General features: G+C 36.4%; 1 protein-coding gene across 4 annotated transcripts; it reads left to right on the top strand.

The window, feature by feature from the left end:
- LOC103425512 (ubiquitin C-terminal hydrolase 12-like) lies at positions 1–19,246 on the top strand. 4 transcript variants are annotated; one of them, XR_011579315.1, is made up of 32 exons: positions 1–253; positions 594–663; positions 963–1,113; positions 1,189–1,346; positions 1,857–2,122; positions 2,217–2,435; positions 2,514–2,622; positions 2,706–2,821; positions 7,588–7,686; positions 8,473–8,582; positions 9,367–9,441; positions 10,299–10,377; positions 10,470–10,616; positions 10,973–11,053; positions 11,158–11,277; positions 13,165–13,287; positions 14,012–14,089; positions 14,176–14,264; positions 14,365–14,473; positions 14,868–14,936; positions 15,012–15,119; positions 15,687–15,742; positions 15,884–16,061; positions 16,139–16,193; positions 16,321–16,392; positions 16,592–16,657; positions 17,290–17,355; positions 17,475–17,561; positions 17,689–17,805; positions 17,943–18,017; positions 18,160–18,246; positions 18,411–19,246. XR_011579315.1 is itself a non-coding variant. In XM_029099961.2 (32 exons), the coding sequence occupies exons 1-32, from the start codon at positions 224–226 to the stop codon at positions 18,450–18,452; spliced, it is 3,354 nt and encodes a 1,117-aa protein (XP_028955794.1). In that variant the 5' UTR covers positions 1–223; the 3' UTR covers positions 18,453–19,246. The 4 variants fall into 4 exon arrangements, 2 of the variants coding, with proteins under 2 accessions (XP_028955794.1, XP_028955793.1); XM_029099961.2 differs by having other exon boundaries at positions 16,139–16,240; XR_011579314.1 differs by having other exon boundaries at positions 12–253; positions 960–1,113.
- Positions 19,247–21,614: the final 2,368 nt, after the last annotated feature.

The following is a 21,614-nucleotide window of genomic DNA, read 5'->3' as shown; positions in this document are numbered from 1 at the left end:
CAGGCATGGCCCATGTTCCCCGTCGGTTGGTTTACTAAAAACACCGTCTCTCTCTTCCCCCTTCTCTCTCTCCCCTCGACCAGCTTCTGGTGATCGCCACTTTGCACTTCTATTCTCTTACTGCAACCCTTTACTCTCTCTCTCTCTCTCTCTCTCTCTCTCTCTCTCTCTCTTACCTCTCTCTGTGCTATTCCCATATCTCATTCCACAGCTTCATTCAACCATGACAGTCATGACGCCTGCCCCTATTGATGTATGCGCCTCTCTCTCCTCTCTCTCAACTTTCTCTAAGTATGCATTCATCTATGTGTTTGGTGTTTGCATATGCGTGTGTAGGTGTATATGCCGATAGCAGAGGTGGTCTTTGGTTCAAATTTGTATTTAGTTCATAAAATTATTGTAATTTGGGGTTTTTTTCCAGAACTCAAATTGAAATTTGGGGCTGTTTAGGGCTTTGGTTTCCAATTTTCCATAGCATGTCTACGATTCTATCCATTTCTGTTTGAAATTTAGGGTTCTGTTGGAAACAATAATAAGGGTTTGCTTTTGGCAAATGCTGAAAATTCTTTGTCACACTTGTGTGCTTATTTCAGCAACCAGAGGACGAGGAGATGCTTGTCCCACATTCGGATTTGCCCGAAAACAATCACCAGCCCATGGAAGGTATTGTGATCTGTACAGCTTGTCCATTCCCAGTAATTTTGGTGTTTCGATTATCTGACAAGTGGTTGTGTTGACTAAGATTATTTTCATGCTTTTGAAAGCAAAACTGTAAGGAAGTGCTCATAAAGTATCCATCCAAGAAGATTAATGTATACATGTTCTGCACTGTTGGATACTGAAATATATCTTTTGAGTTTAGTTTTTTCGATTTCTTGCAGTACTGTTTTTTCAACAACTAACAGCATGAAAAATTTGTAACGTATTTATGTATTTATTTTTGTTCCTTTGCAAATTAGTAGTTGTTGCACAACCTGAAACTGCTAATAATGTGGAGAACCAGCCAGTGGAGGATCCTCCATCATCAAGATTCACATGGAGAATTGACAACTTTACTAGGATGAATACAAAGAAGCATTATTCAGATGTATTTGTAGTTGGCAGCTACAAATGGTACTGGTCATTTCTCTCTCTTTGTTTTACATCGTCACTTGCTCTGATATGTTCCTCTTTGCTTTTATTTGGCAGGCGCGTGCTTATTTTTCCAAAGGGAAATAATGTGGATCATTTGTCCATGTATTTGGATGTTGCGGATTCTTCAAGTTTGCCATATGGGTGGAGCAGATATGCACAATTTAGCTTGGGGGTTATCAATCAAATTCATAACAAGTATTCAGTACGAAAAGGTAACACCTTGGAGATTCTTCTACTCTTCCACTGCTTATTAAATTTCAGATTGGATCATTTGACATAATAAGAATCTCCGGCCTTAATCTACGACGCTAGTGTGATTCTCTATCTATTAGAATGGGTGTGCATTTAAATGTGGAAATCAAGATTGTAGCAAAAAATGGTTTCTTATGTTGATGAAAATAAGTGGATTTGGTAGGAGGGAAATCGTTCATGGTTCATTACAAGTATCGGAGCCCAATGAAAGTTTTGGTCCAGTGGATTACTTCGTTGTGAGGAGTGCATTATGTCATTGGGAAATTCAGAATGTCTAACTTATCTATGTTTGGCCTTTTGGTTTGTGTCTGGTACTTGGTGATTTCAGCTCATGTGATTTAGAAATTCAATAGTCTTTTACCACTTCTTTAAGCTGGTTCTGACATTTTGTATACTCACTGACAAGAACCTGCAAAATTAAACGATAATGTGTTTATAGATTTTTAACTCAATGTATTTGCGTGATACAGACACACAACATCAGTTCAATGCGCGGGAAAGTGATTGGGGTTTTACATCCTTTATGCCTCTCAGTGAACTTTACGATCCCAGTAGAGGGTATCTTGTGAATGATACGATTATAGTTGAAGCCGAGGTTCTCGTTCGTAGGGTTGTAGATTACTGGACATATGACTCAAAAAAGGAGACAGGTTATGTGGGGCTTAAAAACCAAGGAGCAACGTGCTACATGAACTCCCTCCTCCAGACTTTGTATCATATTCCTTATTTCAGAAAGGTTAGCAGCTGCCGACATTTTTGTCTTCTCCCTCATGCTAACTTATTTGTTTAGAGATCTGTGAGGAAAACAATTTCTTGGATTTATTTTTCAGGCTGTTTACCATATGCCCACAACTGAGAATGATTTGCCGTCACAAAGCATACCATTGGCTCTTCAGAGTCTATTTTACAAGCTCCAGTACAGTGACAACAGTGTCGCAACCAAAGAGCTGACAAAGTCTTTTGGATGGGACACATATGATTCATTTATGCAGCATGATGTACAAGAACTCAATAGAGTTTTGTGTGAAAAACTTGAGGATAAAATGAAGGTACGATTCTAACTTAACTTAGTTTGATGAATTTTCAAAATACTTAATGAAAAGTTTTACTGTTTTTCCTGTTACCAGGGAACTGTTGTAGAGGGAACTATACAGAAGTTATTTGAAGGACACCATATGAACTACATTGAATGTATCAACGTGGACTACAAATCTACAAGAAAGGAATCATTTTATGGTACTACATTGTTTCTGTTTTGAGTTCTCCCATGTTTATACTTCTTTGCATAATGCTAACATTTTTTAATATGTGCCTGGCAGACCTTCAGCTTGACGTTAAAGGCTGTCGTGATGTTTATGCTTCTTTTGATAAGTATGTTGAAGTGGAACGTCTTGAGGGTGATAACAAGTATCATGCTGAACATTATGGATTACAGGTTGGTAACTCTAGTCATTTTTCAGGGTGCAGATAATTGGTGCAATTTTGCATGAGTTGTCCTAAGTCTATTAGGAATTATAGCCTTAGAGGATTAAATTGTTTACCCAATTGGAATTATTTTCCCAATTGGAGTTGGTTTCTCAATTGGAGAAGGATTCATAACTAGATGTCAATTAGGATTAGCAATCCTTATTGAAGACGACCTTTATTATGTCTATATAAAGGAGCTATTGCACTAGTTTTGAATTGGAGCAAAACAATAAGGTGTATACCACTCAAGGAGTTAGAGTGAGAGAATATTGTATGGGCAATGTGTAACTTATTCCACTCAAGGAGTTAGAGTGAGAGAATATTGTGAGGGCAAAGTGTGTGTGAGAGAAAAGAAAAGAGAGATGGGTGTATTTCTTGTTCCTTGTTCTTGTTCTTTTAAGTTATTTGTCATGTTTAATCCTAGAGGCTTGACAAGATTATTCGTTGTACTCACTATGGATATAGTGAAAGATTGTTGTTGCTGCCCTGTGGACATAGGCACATATAGCTGAACCACGGTAATTCTTGGTGTGATTTGTCTTGGTTGTTTTGTTTTGTTTTTTGATTTACGAGTTATGTTCGTTAAAATAAAACGCGATATTCGCAACAACTGGTATCTGGTATCAGAGCCTCGTTTGGTTGAAACCATATAGAATGGAGGGTGCGCTTAGCACCATGATGAAACTCACCCGTTCCAACGTTAGGAATTGGCTCATCAATTGTTAGTGAACTAATTTTTTTTTAGGATTATATGAGGGAAACTAACGGTGCACAGATTCTTGTCCTAAAAGGATTAGGAAAGAAGTAAGTTTCCTTGTACAATTTAGATGAGGAATCCTAGAAGCCTAATTGGAAAAGGAAGAAAGTGTACTTTCCTATTCCATATAGAATATGAAAGAAATTGTACTTTCCTTTTCCATATAGAATAGGGAAGAAGGTTTACTGTCCAATTCCATATAGAATAGGAAACTTAATCAGAAAATAGGCATGTAAGATGTAACCATCAGTCTATGTACTATAAAAAGGCTTGTTTGGGGTTGAATATTCACACGAACAGCAGAACGAAACACTTTGAGAGAGTGAAGGGTGACCGGGTGAGAGATATTAAAACCTAGGGTTTGTGACAGCAAAGGGGGTTTTTATTGTAAAACAAAGAGGGGTTTGTGACAGCAAAGGGGGTTTTTATTGTAAAACAAAGAGGCTTGCATGCTAGTGAAATATCTCGGTAATCATCGGAGTGGACGTAGGCAAGTTTTGGCCGAAGAACTATAATTCTTTGTGTTCATGGTGTGCATTTTCTTTTGTGTGTGGTGTTTTTGGTTGTTTGTTTATTCTTTGTGATGGAGAAAGCATGTGTGTACTTCTTCCAACTGGGTTATGTGGAAATCAAATGGAGGATATGCTTTATTGTAAAGATCTCCATGAGCCAGTTGAAGGTGTTAACTTGAGGCAGACAAAGAAAAGATGATTGCAAATGGATGGTGACTTGGCGATTTTTTTTCAGCTTATCGAACTTTTGCAAATGGATGGTGAATAGGTGATTTTTTTTTTTTCAATCTAAAGAAGAGACGAAAATTATGAAAAGCAAAAGTCGCAAGGGTTGGGCATTCATAGGCCCTTCAAATTGATGAATAAGATTGAGGCGTGGTAAATAGGTGTTAAAATTGAGGGAGAGGAAGAAATAGGTTGGCAGCTGTTAAACTTATTTTCCTGATTGCTGGAATGGCTGCACTCTACACAATCCAAGTTCATAAACCTTCAGGGTTTTGGAAATTTAAAGAGTTATTATACTATGGGCATAATGAACTAAATTACTGGATTGTTCTTGGCAGCTGCAAGGGTATAAAACAAATTCAGAAATATGGTTTATCTGATTTGGTGGGATCTTATGTTTGTGGCAAGAGATAAAAGTTGCTGCCCATGGACATATATTTCTAAAGGGCACAGTTTAAAGTGAGGTTCTGGTAAGACGGATGGGTTGGGGATACAGGTTTTGTTCGTTTTATCTCCATCTCTGCAAGTAATCACAATATTTCTAATTGTTTTATTCCAATAATTATTTTGAGTTGTTGCTGTTGCAACTCTAGAATCAGTTTCCCTCGTCCCTCATAAAGCGAACAGGAGAGTTTGGAAATTGGAACATTCTGTGACGTTGTATTCTAAGTCACTCCCAATACACCTTTCGGATATCCCGGCTCCATCTCTTGTAATTTGGAAAGCCAAAGTTCCTCCAAGGGTGCAGGTCTTAGCTTGGAACTATTCATGGTAAGTTAAACACCTATGATTAATTGGAAAGAAGGCAACCCTCTGTTTCTTTTTCTTTCCATTGGTGTATTGTGTAGAAAGGCTCCGAAAATTTTGCAACTTTGGATCATTTGTTGTTGCCCTGCTTAGTAGCTTTTTCTTTGTGGGGTTGGTTAATTGAGGAGGCAGGATTATGTTGGTCCATTGCAGTGTCATCTAATAAGTTATTATGTTATGGAAAGAAAAGGGAGGTGTGCTGTGATGGCAATTTTTTTGGGTGGATAGGAAAAGCCGAAATTTGGAGAATATTGTGGTGAGGAGGTGGAATGCTTATGGGAAAGGGCATCCTGTTGGACTTCTTTGTGGCGCTCTAGCTTTGGAATTCAGAGAGATCTCATTTTCTGTTATTTGGTCAAATGGAAAGCCTCCGTCCTGTAATTATTTGTTTTATGTTGTTTCTCAAAAAGGTGCTCCTTTTTGACCGAAAGGTCATGGGTATGAGTCGTGGAAACAACTTCTTTGTAAATCAAGGGTAAGGTTGTGTAATATATGTTGAGAATATCGTGTTTAAGAATGGGAAAAATAGAACAAACTTCGGAAATCGAATACAAATAACCAAAATAAATAACACCAAGAATTTACGTGGATTGGCAATATGTGCCTACGTCCACAGGACAACAACAACAATCTTCCACTATATCAATAATAACTACAACCAATAATCTTGCCAAATCTCTATAACTAGGACTTGACAAAAAACCTGAAAGAACAAGAAGAAGAAATTGAGCGGTATACAATTTATTGTTTTGCTCCCTTCCAATTCAAAACTAGTACAATAGCCCCTTTATATAGACATAATAAAGGTCTTCTTCAATAAGGATTATTGATCCTAATTGGAATCTAGTTATGAATCCTACTCCAATTGCCAATTGGGAAAGCAATTTAATCCTCTAAGACTATAATTCCTTATAGACTTAGGACAAGTTATCATGGGCTGGAAAAACCTAACAATCTCCCCCTCCAGACCATGAGGAAGGTATACCAAAAAATAGGATTGTTCCTCTTGACCAAACTCCCATTGATCGAACTTTTCATGACCAGACACCCCCTGATCAAATTACCCATAACCAAGCTCCCCCTGATCAAACTACCATCGTCCTTGGCAAAGGCAGTTATAGACTTCTTTGCCAAAAAACATCGCTTATCTTCATCTTGGTCCAATAAAGCATGTCCTCCTCTTGATTTCCACGTAATCCAATTAAAGCGGGTTGCACCCTCCATTCTAAACGATATCAACCAAACCTAGCTCTGATACCACTTGTTGAGAATATTGCGTTTAAGAATGGGAAAAATAGAACAAACTTCGGAAATCGAAAACAAATAACCAAGATAAATAACACCAAGAATTTACGTGGTTCGGCAATATGTGCCTACATCCATGGGACAGCAACAACAATCTTTCACCATATCAATAATGAGTACAACCAATAATCTTGCCAAATCTCTAGAACTAGAACTTGATGAAAAACCTGAAAGAACAAGAAGAAGAAATACACTATCTCTTTTCTTTTCTCTCGCACACACTTTACAATATTCTCTCACTCTAATCCCTTGAGCGGTATACAATTTATTGTTTTGCTCCCTTCCAATTCAAAACGAGTACAATAGCCCCTTTATATAGACATAATAAAGGTCTTCTTCAATAAGTACTATTAGTCCTAATTGGAATCTAGTTATGAATCCTACTCCAATTGAGAAACTAACTCCAATTGGGAAAACAATTTAATCCTCTAAGACTATAATTCCTCATAGACTTAGGACAACTTATCATGGGCTGGAAAAACCTAACCCCCCCCCCCCCCCAAACACACCGACCCTCAGCGGGGAGCCTTGTTGGCTTGGGGTCACTCTTTAATGTTGCTTCTCAGAACTTGAAAGCCTCTGTCTTGTAATTTAGAGAGATCTTGTTTACTGTTGTATTGTTTTAATCTGTAATAAAAGTTTGTTTTGCATAAAAAAGTTCGAATAAAGAGACAGAAATAGGTATTCATTTTGCCTAGCTGTACATGATATTAGGGGTGTTCAAAAGAAACTGATGGTCTTTTCAAACCATTGGTTTCCCTTAGATATATCAAAATTGCTCTGTAAAATCGAATAGAACTTGTAAAAGTGGATCTCATCTTGGAAAGTTGTAAAAACTGATTTGGTGGGCCGTTATGTTCGATTTTTTTCTTTTCCTTGGTTCCCTCCTGTTGTCTACCTCTTTCCTATTTATTGTTCCTCTCTCTCTTTGCCATGCTAAATCTACCTTTGTCTTTTGTTTTGTGGAGGGACTGTAAAGTAACATTTCTAATAGTTGGCTTGCTTTGGCCACAAGTGTGATTATTTCTTCAGTTTGTTGCGTTTTGTTTTTGGCTGTTTATAAGAAAAAAATTGTTATATTGGCATACTTGTTGGATGATCGTTTCGGACTTTGTGGAATCATTTCAGGATGCCAAGAAGGGTGTTCTGTTCATTGACTTCCCCCCTGTGCTTCAACTTCAACTGAAACGATTTGAGTACGACTTCATGCGGGACACAATGGTGAAGGTGGAACTCAATAAGCTTCTTATAACATCTTCTTTTAACAACAACAACCAAGCCTTATTCCACATAACATCTTTTAAAAGAAAACTTTATATGACATGCCATTGTGACTGTTATTTGTGCATGATTACCATGAATGTCATTATAGTTTATCCATTACAATTGTGTCCAAATAATTGTTTGAAAATGAAGATGGGAAATTGTTGTTTGTATTTAATGGCTCAATATATCCATTTATCCACAATCAGTGCATATTTTACTTGATAAGGTGTGTTCGGTATGAATGCTAATGAAAGAATACAAATGAGTAAATTAGATTTAACTGAAAGTTTCAGTTTCAGTCAATTAAACCAATATGGATCAAAGTTTAGATAAAAAAAGGGTAAGGACCTGTGTTGTGTTTGCATTAAAGATATCCTTACATTTGCGTGTCCTGTGATCTGGCCATTACTGGTTCATATGATCAGATATTTGACTTGCATGACCCTTTTTATTATTTTTACCAGTTGAACTGATAATATAATTAGACTGGTCTGTCATATATGGGTTCCTCACCGGCAAATAGAGCTTGAGTTCCTTTATTTCTCCCATCTAGTTTCCCATAGTGATTGGTTTATTAATTATTCGCAAAACTTTTAAGTGTATTGCACCATTATATATTGGTCTATTAATAGTTTATTGCGGATGACATTGGAATGATGCGATTTGCATTTGAGCACATCAGACTGAGAGATTGCATTTCTTTTCTCGACATAAAAGATTAGAGTTCTTTATGCTCTCTTTATGTAGATTAATGATCGTTATGAGTTCCCGTTGCAACTTGACCTTGATCGAGAGAATGGAAAATATTTATCACCTGAAGCTGATAGGAGCGTTCGCAACCTTTACACACTTCACAGGTATGTTTCAGCATCATTCTTATTTGTCATGTATCGGAGACCACTTTCTTTAGTTAAATGTCCTAGGGAAGCTTTCTGGTGATCCCTCTATGTGATAGTTATGAGGTTCACTTATTGGTGCTTGATATAGTTGGGGAAGGATTCTATGCAGCTCTTGTTATTGAAAGAATTCTAAATTCCTCATGCATGCTTTGTGGGAAATCCCTTTGCTCTTTTAGCTGCATCTCCTTTTTCTGGACAGAAAAATTTTCGTCCTTTAATAAATGTTGGTAGGGTGCCACAATTTTTGCTGTGAGGATTTTTTGGTCAACGCTTATTATCTGATAGGGGTGCTGAATTTCACTTTTGTTGCATATTGTTTGTGGGGGAATAAATTGGCATTGAACTCTCCATCCATGAGATTCATAATACTAAGAGCATCTCCAATGGAGAGATGCAAATTTAAGTTGTAACTGCCACTTTTACATCTCATTTTACATTTTCGGGAGGTGTAAATGGTTCATTTTATATATGTGGTGGACTTTCCTATTCTATTTTTTCTTCTTCTTGTTCCTTTTTTTCCCGTCTTATACTGCTCGTTAACGTATAATGTATAGCTGATAATTTTCTGTTTATAATATTTTGTTTCTTACAAAAATTGCTATTCTGGAATAAACAAACACTTTGAGGCATTTTTATGTCTTCCTTAGACTCAGGATAACTATTTTTTATCTCCCCATAAAAGAATTAGTTTCGATTCGTAGTTGATTTTTCTATTGTATTTATCCATCTATGGTTTTTACAGTGTTTTGGTGCATAGTGGTGGGGTGCACGGTGGACACTATTATGCCTTTATCAGGCCAACACTTACTGATCTGTGGTATGTATCAGCTCTGTATCTATCTGAGGTGTGCACGCATGTTTTGCTTGTGTGGAAAACTTATGATTGGTTCTCATTACGTTGCTGCATCAACCCCCTAGTTTTGTTTTCATATTGTTTGTTTGAAGCTCTGGAAGCACACATTTATACTTGTACATTTTAAATTTCATCTACTTCTTTCCAAGCATCAGGAGGACCCTTTTCTACATTTGTCTTTCGAGGAGAGACAATTTCATTGCTCATAAACCGTAGAAATCCAAATTTCAAAATTGGGCAAGTGGACCACTTCAGAAAAGCGGGAAAAAAACAAGAAGCTTATCTAATACAAAAGAGATCTTATCTGTGAATTCTTTGAATCTGAAGGCAATTAATGACTCACTATAGTTGTATTGTCAACCTCATCTTTTTGTCTGATCAAGTCAGTGTGTTTATGCATCTGGTTTCCTTTCTGGGTGAACTGTAGTTTGATTTTTAGCAGTGTCTATCTATATGAAGATGGATGTAGTTGTACCATTTATATATCAATCTATCTATAACTAAGCACATCACCTTCATATCAATTTCCTCGATAAGTAGATACACTCACATTTACCAGTGTACCACAAATAAGGTAATTCTAACATAGTAAATGACTATGCCATACAGATATTTTGAGGCCTTGGGTCATAATAGCATCTCAGTTGGTGTGTTACTGTGCCGATTATGTATCCCAATTCGTATACTTAAGCTAATTCTAGAATTTGATTGAATTTTGAGAAATGCGTATAGGATACCGGGAATGCGAGTAACTGAGGTTGCTACTTATCTTCAATCAAGCATCTTTTATTTTCACATGTCATTAAGCATGTTGTTCACAGGTATAAATTTGACGATGAGAGGGTAACTAAAGAAGATATAAAGAGGGCACTAGAGGAGCAGTATGGTGGTGAGGAAGAGGTATGCTTTTCCAATTTCTGCCTGCAATATTGAATCGATGTTTTACTTTTTACTTTTTTTCCTCTTTCATAATTTGCTTATTGTTTTAACAGTTACCGCAGACAAACCCTGGATTTAATAATACTCCTTTCAAATTCACGAAATATTCAAATGCATACATGCTGGTGTACATACGGGAAAGTGACAGAGATAAAATAATCTGCAATGTGGATGAAAAGGACATTGCTGAACATCTGAGGGTGAGATCCTGTTATTAAGGCCAAGTTTTAGGGTATTTTCATTTTAAGAAATTGGAAGCGTGACTTTCTCCATTTGATGATGTATTTGAATGAACCTCTGAACAATGCTGATCTCAATTATCCTGTTGTTTGAGATCAAATTCCTCTAATGATCCAAGTTCTGTTGAACTTGGAATCAGAAATAAATGAGATACAAATAAAGTCATGCTTTGCTTGTTTGGTTCATACATTTTGGCATATCAACTGCTTTCTAGACATACTTGGTTAATTTATGAGTTACTTTTATACAAAGGAAAACAAATATACTTTTACCTTATGGGAGATAAGTTCTAAATAAATTCATTGAATTGTGTCAGGAGAGGTTAAAGAAAGAACAAGAAGAAAAGGAGCACAAGAAGAAAGAAAAGGCAGAAGCACACCTGTATACTATTATAAAGGTCGGGTTTAGCTGCTAATGTCTCCCTTATTAACAAGTGACTCTAAGGTCAATTTTTACAAGTTTCTAGTTTGAATATGCTTATGAGATATATGATTCATCTAGGTTGCTCGGGATGAGAACCTCATGGAGCAAATTGGGAAGGATATTTATTTTGATCTTGTGGATCATGACAAAGTTAGAAGTTTTCGTATTCAGAAGCAGACTCCTTTTAACATTTTTAAGGTACAACTCAGAAGGTGCTTCTTGCACCTGATTTTAAATTTTTTTCTTCAGTCTAAGAAAAAAACTCTCTCCTTCCGCTGGTATCCAACTATCCATATTGTCTGCTAAATACGTTATGGCTTTAATGGTCGCTTATGTCCTCTTTTGGTTCTGCAAGATATTAGTTTGTGTATTAAAACTCAAAAGGCTAGAGTAATTACTTGTGGATTGTTCTCCTTTTTTCTTAAAGAAAGCAGGCTCTGTTTCCCACCTTTGTAGGTTGAATGTAAGGTAGAAGCAGAGGATAGAGCTCTTGATGCTTTCAAGTCTTCTTACATTGTCTCATAACATTTAACTGACCTGTTTGTGTCAAATTTTATTTTCATTTCCCTAGTTACGGTTAAGTAACTGTAAGCATTCTACAGAAGCGGAAGCATACACAGAGGAATATGGAGGCAGCTTCTTACCTATTTAAGAAAATTCTCCCACTTTATATATATAAACCTAAAATATTGAAGGGGTGTGTGAGTATTATTGAGAGTCTGCGCTATAGGGAATTAGAACAGTAGTAAACATGACAATATTATGGCAACTGGAAATTGAAGTGATATATAGAGAACAAATGTATGATTAAATTTGGCGTTCATTCAACATTGATAATCATGTCATGGTTTTGAGCACTGGATACCTGTGCAACAAAATATTTATAGGTATACCAAAGTATGTTCTATTTGTTTCTACCATGGATTCAGGATGGCAGGTCCTTGTTTATTTTTTTCTTTTTTCTTTTTTTTTTTATATATGAATTCGATTAAGTTTCATGGTGAGATGTGGGTATTTATATTTTTTTCTCCGAGTGGCTTCAATTTGATGCCATTGAGTAATTGTTGAACGTATGATGCAGGGCTTAAATTTGTAGGAACACTCCCAGTGGCTTTGCATGTAGGGTTAGGTTTAGGTTGCAACACACAATCCTGGTAGATGCAAACCAATTTTCCTCCACTGCAACCGGTCACTAAGTGTAACAAGGATTTTGACCGTTAGATTTAATCCACGGCTTAATTTTGTTGACCAGTCTTAAAATCCAACGGTCCAAACACTGTTGCACTTAGTGACCAGTAGCACTGAAGAAATATTGGAAGGAAAACTGATGTAACTTTATTCAATCATCCATATCCTCTCAAAGGGATTACAATTGGACATTTATAGAACCTAAACCTAAGAAAACCCAAGTATAACAAAAGTACGAAAATAGGCCTAACTAAATAAAATGAGAAAACAAGAGTCGAGTAGAAAACATAAGAGAAAGTGTAGGTAGCTAAAGTACCTCTAACTTAGTCCCAGTCAACACTCGTAATAGCCTGGCATCATCTGGGATGTGCCAAATGAGGCTTGAACGGTATGTATACATGTTCTTCTGGATTTTCCTGGCATACTCTTCTTTCTTTTGGGAGTAAGGTGCTCAGCTGTTTTTAAATTTCTTCAACTATGATTTCTCAATTTGTATCCCGATTTTTTTAAATTTCTGCTTCCCTGTTGAGATTTAAAAATCAAAGGTAAAAGATTTTGAGAATGCCAGCTAGAGCTCCTATGCAGTTTTATAGGTAGCTTTTTTGTTACATGGATCGTAGGTTAAAAAATTTGTTGGTGAACTGGCTGGTAGCTCAGTGAAAATTTCTGCTAATGTGAATCAAATTTCAGTGAATCATTCTAAGGGATTTATGCCTTTTGCCTAGTATTGTAAGTGGACTTCAAGGTATCTAGCATATGGTGATTATATCCATTCTGAAATTTATTTAAATTATTATATATTCTTGTGTTTTCTTTTTGGTGGTGACGTGCTTCAAGTAACATTGATTGTGTTTCCTTCCTGTGCTTCTTAATTTTTCTCCATAATGATTCATTCAGGAGGAGGTTGCAAAAGAGTTTGGCATACCAGTGCAATTTCAGCGTTTTTGGCTGTGGGCAAAACGTCAAAACCATACATATCGTCCTAACCGTCCATTGACGCCTATGGAGGAAACACAATCTGTACTTATCTTGTGCTGTTACTATGTCTATGTTTTAAGTTTATTTTTTCCTCCTTTTTCTACAGTGCTCCTGATGACGTTCGCATGTACAAGCTAATGCTTTTCAGATAGTGCGATTTATAAAATGAAAAAGAAAAGTCATACTATCTGTCTTTGATTTGTGGGTTATTGAAGCAGTTCTCTCATGTTGCATTATATCTGATGCCCTATTATTTTGGTTTCTGTATAGAAGTCTTATATCCATCTTTGTGCACTATATATGCTTGATTATTACACTTGGTTGATTGGTGGTGAAGCCTAGCCGAAATTATATGGTTTTTTAGGCCACATTGTTTCAATGAGAATTGCACCACATTGTTTCAATAAAAATAGTTCAACAATTTGTATTTCTTAGTTGGGAAAAGTTTCCACGGAAAGTTACAGTTTTGAATAAAATTATTTTTCTGGAAAGACTCAAAATATTCTTTCTATAAAAATGTTTTCCTCTGATTGCGCATAGTTGAATGCATCAACATCAAGTAAAGAGTTTTTAGCTTTTAATGAAATATATTCTGAAATTAGCTAATGTGTAAAGTACGGTAATAAAGACCACATAGATGACTTAACTTTTCTTTTTATTTCATCAAACATATTCGAGAAAAGTGCATTGGTTTCATTTTTGCTATCTATGCAAACCTCTGTATACAAATATGTGCGCGGCTCAGTCATTCTTTCAATCATTGTAGGTTGGACAGTTGAGGGAGGTATCGAACAAGGTTCATAATGCAGAACTAAAGTTATTCTTAGAAGTAGAGCTTGGGCCGGTAATTGTATTTACAACTAAATTGTGTCATTCTTGTATGGAATGTTCTTTGTAGCATTTTCTCTGATTTTCTGCGTTTTTATTCAGGATTTACACCATATTGCTCCACCTGACAAAACAAAGGATGATATCCTGCTTTTCTTTAAGCTTTATGATCCAGAAAAAGAAGAACTGCGGTACATTTTTTTTTAAAATTTATTTTGACTTTTTAATCTTAATCAGTTATGGAAGAATATGAAGGTTTATGTTTTTTGCGTATTTTCTCCATGATGTCAGATATGTTGGAAGACTTTTTGTGAAGAGCACTGGTAAGGCAGCTGAAATCTTGTCAAAATTAAATGAAATGGCTGGCTATGCTCCCGAGGAAGAGATTGACCTATATGAGGTTTGTATGCAATTACAACTTATGGCAGTTCCTTGTGTCATTCTGTCGGTAACTTCTAGGACTACATTGTATATGTCCTTATGTCTATGAAACTTGCAATTTAGCTGGCAAGGATGGCACATTAGTCAGTTCATGACAGTAACCATGTCTAGCTGAAGAAATTTCTGGTTGTCTCATAACAAATATAATTTGTTCGTTTCATCTATAAACAAGTACCCAAAACCTTGTGCCTTTACCAGTTGAATCCAAGGTTCATGAGCCATGAGTTGAATTTGTCTGGTGTAGAACTGCCTGATTAGTGGTCTCTTTTATTTCTATTTATGTGGCGGTTGATTTATTTTGATTCTTTCATTAGTTGTCAACCATGGTTTCTTACTGGTGCTCTGATTCTCAGGAAATCAAGTTTGAGCCCACTGTCATGTGTGAACCCATTGATAAGAAATTCACATTTCGAGCCTGCCAGGTATTTTCTAAATGTTATCAGTGTTCATGAGTACTTTTGCTTGTCAGTATTTGAACTTCTTCTTGTTGTATGCAGCTTGAGGATGGAGACATTGTCTGCTTTCAGAAGCCAACTTCAGTTGAAATTGAACATCTCCGCTATCCTGATGTCCCATCTTTTCTGGAATATGTGCACAACCGTCAAGTAAGACTTCCCGAAACTTATACTTACGTATTGGAAACTACTATTCCATTGGTGCTTTATTTGAATTGGTAGTCATATGAGAACAGACTTTTGACATAGCTGTGAGACTGTTACTGAAGCTTGATCTCGTGCCTGGTCATGTTGCTAGAAAAAGGATTTAAAATACATGCTTGTTTTCTGGATGATTGGGTTGTTTCACCCACCCATATAAGAAGTTAACCGTGGTGCACTTCAGGTGTTGCCCTTTTGTCATGTATAATAAGATGGAATAGTCATGTTTCCTAATTTCTGGGAGGACTTTTATTTATTATCTTAGATTACCAGACCATGCTCTCTCATGACTGTTGTGTCCGATGTCTAGTTACTTCATCATAAATATTCTTGAGGAGCATCATTTAAGATAATGTATCCTATATCTTTATTATGTATTCTTGTGCTGATGAAATATTCTTATTGCCACAATTTTCTTAATTTAGGAGGTGAGTATTGTGTACTTTTAATAAAATATTGTTTCTCATAAAAAGGTACCCTGATTTCACCAAGTCTTTATCATCTGATCTATCACAGGTTGTTCACTTCCGATCCCTTGAGAAACCCAAGGAAGATGATTTCTCCCTAGAACTGTAAGTTATATTATAATACTATTATTGGTCAATGTTCATGTACATTATTTACAATATGCATTTGTGTTCATTAAATATCCTGTATATGATCTAAAAATTATTTTTCATTACAATCTCATGTATTTTCATATTGGTTTTAAGGTCAAAACTTCATACCTATGATGATGTTGTGGAACGAGTAGCTCAACAACTTGGTTTGGACGATCCATCCAAACTTAGGCTTACACCGCACAACTGTTACTCACAACAACCCAAACCCCAGCCAATTAAGTATCGTGGGGTTGACCACTTGACTGATATGCTGGTCCACTACAATCAGGTAATAACTCCACAGCCCCAGGTGATATTTATTTTAATACCTAGAAGATCAAAACTCTTACAACAATCTAATGGCAGACTTCAGATATACTGTACTATGAAGTGTTGGACATCCCTCTGCCTGAATTACAAGGTTTGAAAACTCTGAAAGTTGCATTCCATCTTGCTACTAAGGAAGAAGTGAGTACACGTAGGAGATCTTACAAGGTTATGGTTTGTTAGTTTTAATTATTTTCTGACATATCTCTGTCATTTACCAGGTGGTTATTCACACCATAAGACTGCCAAAACAGAGCACTGTGGGGGATGTAATTAATGATCTTAAAACTAAGGTGACATTTTTGGCTTGTTAGTGTTGCTATCATCCTATCCAACCAATTGAAACTTCCTATTTACTAGTAGTGTGTAGAACTCTTTATTTTTTTCCCACTTTTATTGTTGATCTTATTGATGGTTTACCTTAATAGTTTAATAGCTTAGTTTACTACTCTGATTTTATGGTTCTAACTGGTGTATCCCATCTTGGAGCAGGTTGAATTGTCTCATCCGGATGCAGAACTTAGGCTGCTTGAAGTTTTCTATCACAAGATTTACAAGGTCTGAGCTTCATCTTCCAATGAAAACTACTGGTGTGACTAGCATACCTCTGAAGTAGATATATGAAAGACAAAGATTGATATATATTGGTCTGCAACAGATTCTTTCTGAAGTAAATTATACGATAGCATTAAATTTTATTTGTATACAATTTTTCAGAACACTCTTTGAAAGCGCTGTTTTCTTTTTCCCTGTTTTGTGAGCTGAGTGTTAATTGGCTATTTTATATTTGTGCATATCAAATGTACAACATCATGAATTCTGCGATAGTCATAGCTTTTCATCAAAATTTATATTCGTCAAGCACTACAGGTATGGTGAGGACATGAAATCCAACAGTGAGTAAACTAAAGCACGAGTCCATAAAAACCTAGCACATTTGTGCTTGGCATGACACTATTCTGTTAATTACTTTTTGGGCTTGCCATGGTTCTTTGAGATCTACCTTTCCTTTTGTCCTAGTTCTTTCCTCAACCAAATGGTGATATAACTAGTTGGAAGAATGGGATTATTTAGATTTGGGGCTTACTGTTTATCCACATTTCCGTTCTATATGGCTGTTAGAATACTTATAAATACTAAGTTGAATTTTATTGTTATTGCTAATTGATCTTGATGTACAATATCTGCAGGTTTTTCCTCACAGTGAAAAGATTGAGAACATAAACGATCAATACTGGACATTGCGAGCTGAAGAGGTCTCTCTCTTTCTCTCACATGCTTATGCTCGAAGGGGTCTTAATTCTAGTTATTGGTTGTGTTTTTTAGGTTATGAGTGTCTAATTGATGTTTTTTCGTTTCCTTTCAACTCACATAGGTTCCTGAGGAAGAGAAAAATCTTGGTCCTAATGATCGTGTAATTCATGTGTACCATTTCACTAAAGACACAGCTCAGAACCAAATGGTAATTGCAACGATTTAGTTTCACAGTTCTGCTATTTTTCCCCGCCAGATATATGCTTGCCTTTCAAAACCGAATATCATATGATGACGTGTATCTCATATGCTCAAATTTGTCCTTTCTTTCACAGCAAATTCAAAACTTTGGGGAACCTTTTTTCTTGGTCATACATGAAGGCGAAACTTTGGCTGAAGTTAAAGCTCGAGTGCAAAAGAAATTACAGGTTGCAGATGAGGAGTTTGCTAAGGTTCAACCTAAGTTCTCATTACCATCATGCACTTTCATAATTTCATTAGAAATATAGACATTCTCATTCGTTTTAAATGAATGGGATTGTTGTATTTTACTGATAAAACATCAAATTAATTTTGTTTCCTTTGCCAGTGGAAGTTTGCGTTTCTTTCCTTAGGTCGCCCAGAATATCTTCAGGACTCGGATATTGTGTCTAGTCGGTTTCAGGTGTGAATTAGAAATGGAAAATCAGTAAACATCTTACTATAGATATGGAAATTTTTAGAAATAGAAGTTGATTACTTTCATAGTTGTTTCTAATTTAAGATTTTATTTTCATTGATTGTTTTTCATTTGCCATCCTTTATAGAGAAGAGATGTCTATGGTGCTTGGGAGCAATATCTTGGGCTGGAGCACTCTGACAGTGCTCCTAAAAGATCTTATGCAGCTAATCAGGTAAGATGCGTAGTTTCGTTTTGTCCGTCTTCCATGTAACCATTTTTCTTTAAAAACAAAAAGGATGTCATTGAAACCAGTAGATTATATATTTGCTCAAATATGTTTGTGCGTAGGCTTGCCTGTAGATATGACTGCCATTTTCACAATTTGTTCTTTTGCAGAATCGTCATATGTTTGAAAAGCCAGTAAAAATTTACAACTAGGAAATAGTTGGATGAATGAACTTTTCATCACTCCAGAGATGCGTTGGTAAATTCTTCGCATCATGTGGCGGTGAAAGTGGGAATTGGTGAAGGGTGATGGTGCAGCCATCCAGTGATATTAGCTTTTGAAAAGGTGTCAGGCAAGACTTTGTAGGCAGATTTGTTAGCTATTTAATTCTTTTCCCAGAGTTGTTGGGGACGACTCTTCGTAAATCAGTCTGCAAGCATTGATCTTAACTGCAGTTTTAGACACAGGCAGTTCGTCTTTTGGTGTCATGGCAATGGACTGCACCATCGGTTGAATGTGAAAGTTTGACAGTAAATAAACAAGATTTTTGAACTAGTGAATGTATACGGGTACAGTTTGAGAGCTTTTTGCGTGTTTCTCTTCGCGTTTCTGTTCAGTTTAGGTAGCGAGGTGGACGGGGGTGGTGTCGTGCGTGATTAGTCAGTTCCAAACATGTTTCTGGACTTTTGTAAAACAGATTTTCCTTCCAGGCGCTGCCGGTGAATTGAGGGCAGTAAATCTCTACCCTGTGTTTTTTGTTATGGAAGCCCTGTTCTGATGTTCTGCAACAGCTGTTTTGCTTGTAGCAACCTCTTCCGAATCCTGGAACCAGCATCGTTATCGTTTGTTGATTTATCCGCTAACCTCGCATTTGAACGAGGGATTTAAACTTTAAATTTAGACCAAGGACAAAAATTGAAATCAAAATATACCAGTTCTCATGTATGGGTTCATAAGAATTTGACAAATTTGAACTTTATTTCTTACAAATCTTCCTATTTCCAAATTACATTTCTACCTGCTATTAGATCTGCCTCTCTATGTCCGTCACCATCACCAGCTCCAACCACCACCATCTCTTGCACCATGATGTTGCCGCCACCGCTGCCCAACCACCACAACCACCAGCTTATCAGGCAATTCATATCGGGAACATTAGTTTCATTTCCGATCCAATAGATTTCTCAACTTAACTTTCCCATTTCCTAATATCCGGAGTAATGAAAACGAAAAATAGTTGCCCAAGATTTTTTCTTCATGTTCTATTATATCTACCATACATACTGAAAAATGAAAAAGTAATAGAAAAACGAATTTAAAGTGACTTGTATTATGACACTTAGTACACAAGGTTATATTCCCGGCACACTAAAAAATTTCTCTTGGATTGGGGTCGTATAATCTGCATGTATGCATGCTTGTTGCTTGCTCGGAGTTGGAAATTACGGAGTATGCAATGAATCTGTGTTCCCATAATCCTCTCCGTCTTTAACCGCTGCACCGAGAAGGAATAAGATGATTACAATATGCGTCCATGGAATGCAAGTCTACAATATGTATGCATGTATGTACGTACATATGTATGTGTATGTATGTAAGTACGTTCATATGTGCGTATGTGTGTATGTACGAACGAATCTGATAATTTATTCCAATTCTAACACTATGCGTACATGGAATGCAAGTCTACATTCTTTATGTTTGTCTGTATGTACGCACGGGCACGCGCGCACACATACATATATGTGTAAATGTGTATGAACGTAAACATTATAAGTACATGTGTATGTATGTATGCATCTAATAATTAATTCAAATTTTATTTGCATTAATGTTTTGTTTTTCCATCCAGCATCCTACGTAGAGGATATGTATGTCATGATTGTTCATTGTTCGTTCCAGTTAAACCCAGTCACATTTCGGTTTGTCACTTGTGGTGACTACAGTTTACACTAAGTCCATCTCCAACCCTTGGGTTTAAACCTAAAATTTTTAGCCCAAAAAATTTATGTTTTAATATAGAAACAGTTTTTCTACCCCAACCTTTCTTGGTTAAAATTTATACCTCTAAATTAATTTTATGAACATTTTAACCTAAAAATATTTAAATTCCAATAGATATTGAAAAATCACTAAACCGATACATGAAACTCGTGAAATACTACGGAAGAATATGAAACACATGATAGAGATGTGTAAACACAAACCACTTGAAACACACAAAACATACAAAATACATATGAAACACATACAAAACACATGATAGAGATGTATAACACATGAAACACATGGGACACACGAAACACATACCAAATACATACGAAACACATGAAAACACATGAAACACATGCCAAATACATACAAAACACATACCAAAACATACGAAACACAAACCTTCAATCATTCTCTATATAAGCACATGTTGAATATCTATCCATCACACAACATATTAACTAATCATCCAACTTTCATAGTGCTTTTGTTTCCCCAAAATCATCAATATTTCATCAATGGGTGATAGAAGAAAACATAGCTTAGCACTACAGATGGCACAATAACAAGCAAGCCTTGCAACTGGAGATGCAAAAATGAACAACAAAGAAGCAAAATGTGCAAACTCACTTATGAAATATGAGCACCATGCTAAATTTAGCTATCGTGGTTTTGTCACAGGGCGTTCGTTTGTGCAGCGTGATAAAGAAGAGTGTCATGACTAGATGATGAAAGATTATTTCATCGAACGTTCCAGATATCCTCTTCATGATTTTTGAAGGTGCTATTAGAGGAGGAGAGAGCTTTTTGAAAGCATTCTGAACGCAATTGTCCATCATGACCACTACTTTGCAAGGAAGATAGATGACGTAGGCTGATAAAGTCTATCACCTCATCAGAAGCTCACATTTGAATTTCGGATGCTAGCCAAAGGCTGCTATTGAGAACCTCAAGCGCTTCTGTAAGGCCATTAAAGCCATATATGGAGCCACATATCTCTGAAAGCCAAATCATGAAGACTTGAAGATGCTTTTATGCAAGACAAACAAAAAAGGCTTCCCTGGCATGATAAGAAGTTTCGATTATATGCATTAGGAGTGGAAGAATTGTCGTACTACTTGGGCTGACCAATTCAAGGGCCTTCACAACAAGCCAACCATCGTGCTCAAGGTTGTGGCGTCTTACAACACTTGGATTTGGCATGTATTCTTCGGCACTTCTGGATCAAACAACGATATCAAAGTTCTTTGGTCTTCTCCTCCGATCGATGATGTTGTTGATGAATGTGCACCAGAATAGAGGTACAAGGTTGGTAATAGGCATGAGCTAGGTTACTACTTAACTGATGGTATTTATCCTGGTTGGTCTACCTTTCTGAAAAG

Source organism: Malus domestica, chromosome 03 (genome assembly GCF_042453785.1).
Source record: "Malus domestica chromosome 03, GDT2T_hap1".
In the NCBI taxonomy this organism is placed as follows: Eukaryota; Viridiplantae; Streptophyta; class Magnoliopsida; order Rosales; family Rosaceae; genus Malus; species Malus domestica.
Note: the sequence above shows the minus strand (reverse complement) of the source record. Positions and strands in the feature narration are given on the sequence as shown.

Excerpts from the sequence above, each read along its gene's own strand:
- LOC103425512 (XM_029099960.2), top strand. The coding sequence starts at position 224 with ATGACAGTCATGACGCCTGCCCCTATTGAT. Across the intron at positions 254-593 it reads TGACGCCTGCCCCTATTGAT|CAACCAGAGGACGAGGAGAT; the intron begins GTATGCGCCTCT and ends TGCTTATTTCAG. Across the intron at positions 7,687-8,472 it reads TGCGGGACACAATGGTGAAG|ATTAATGATCGTTATGAGTT; the intron begins GTGGAACTCAAT and ends CTCTTTATGTAG.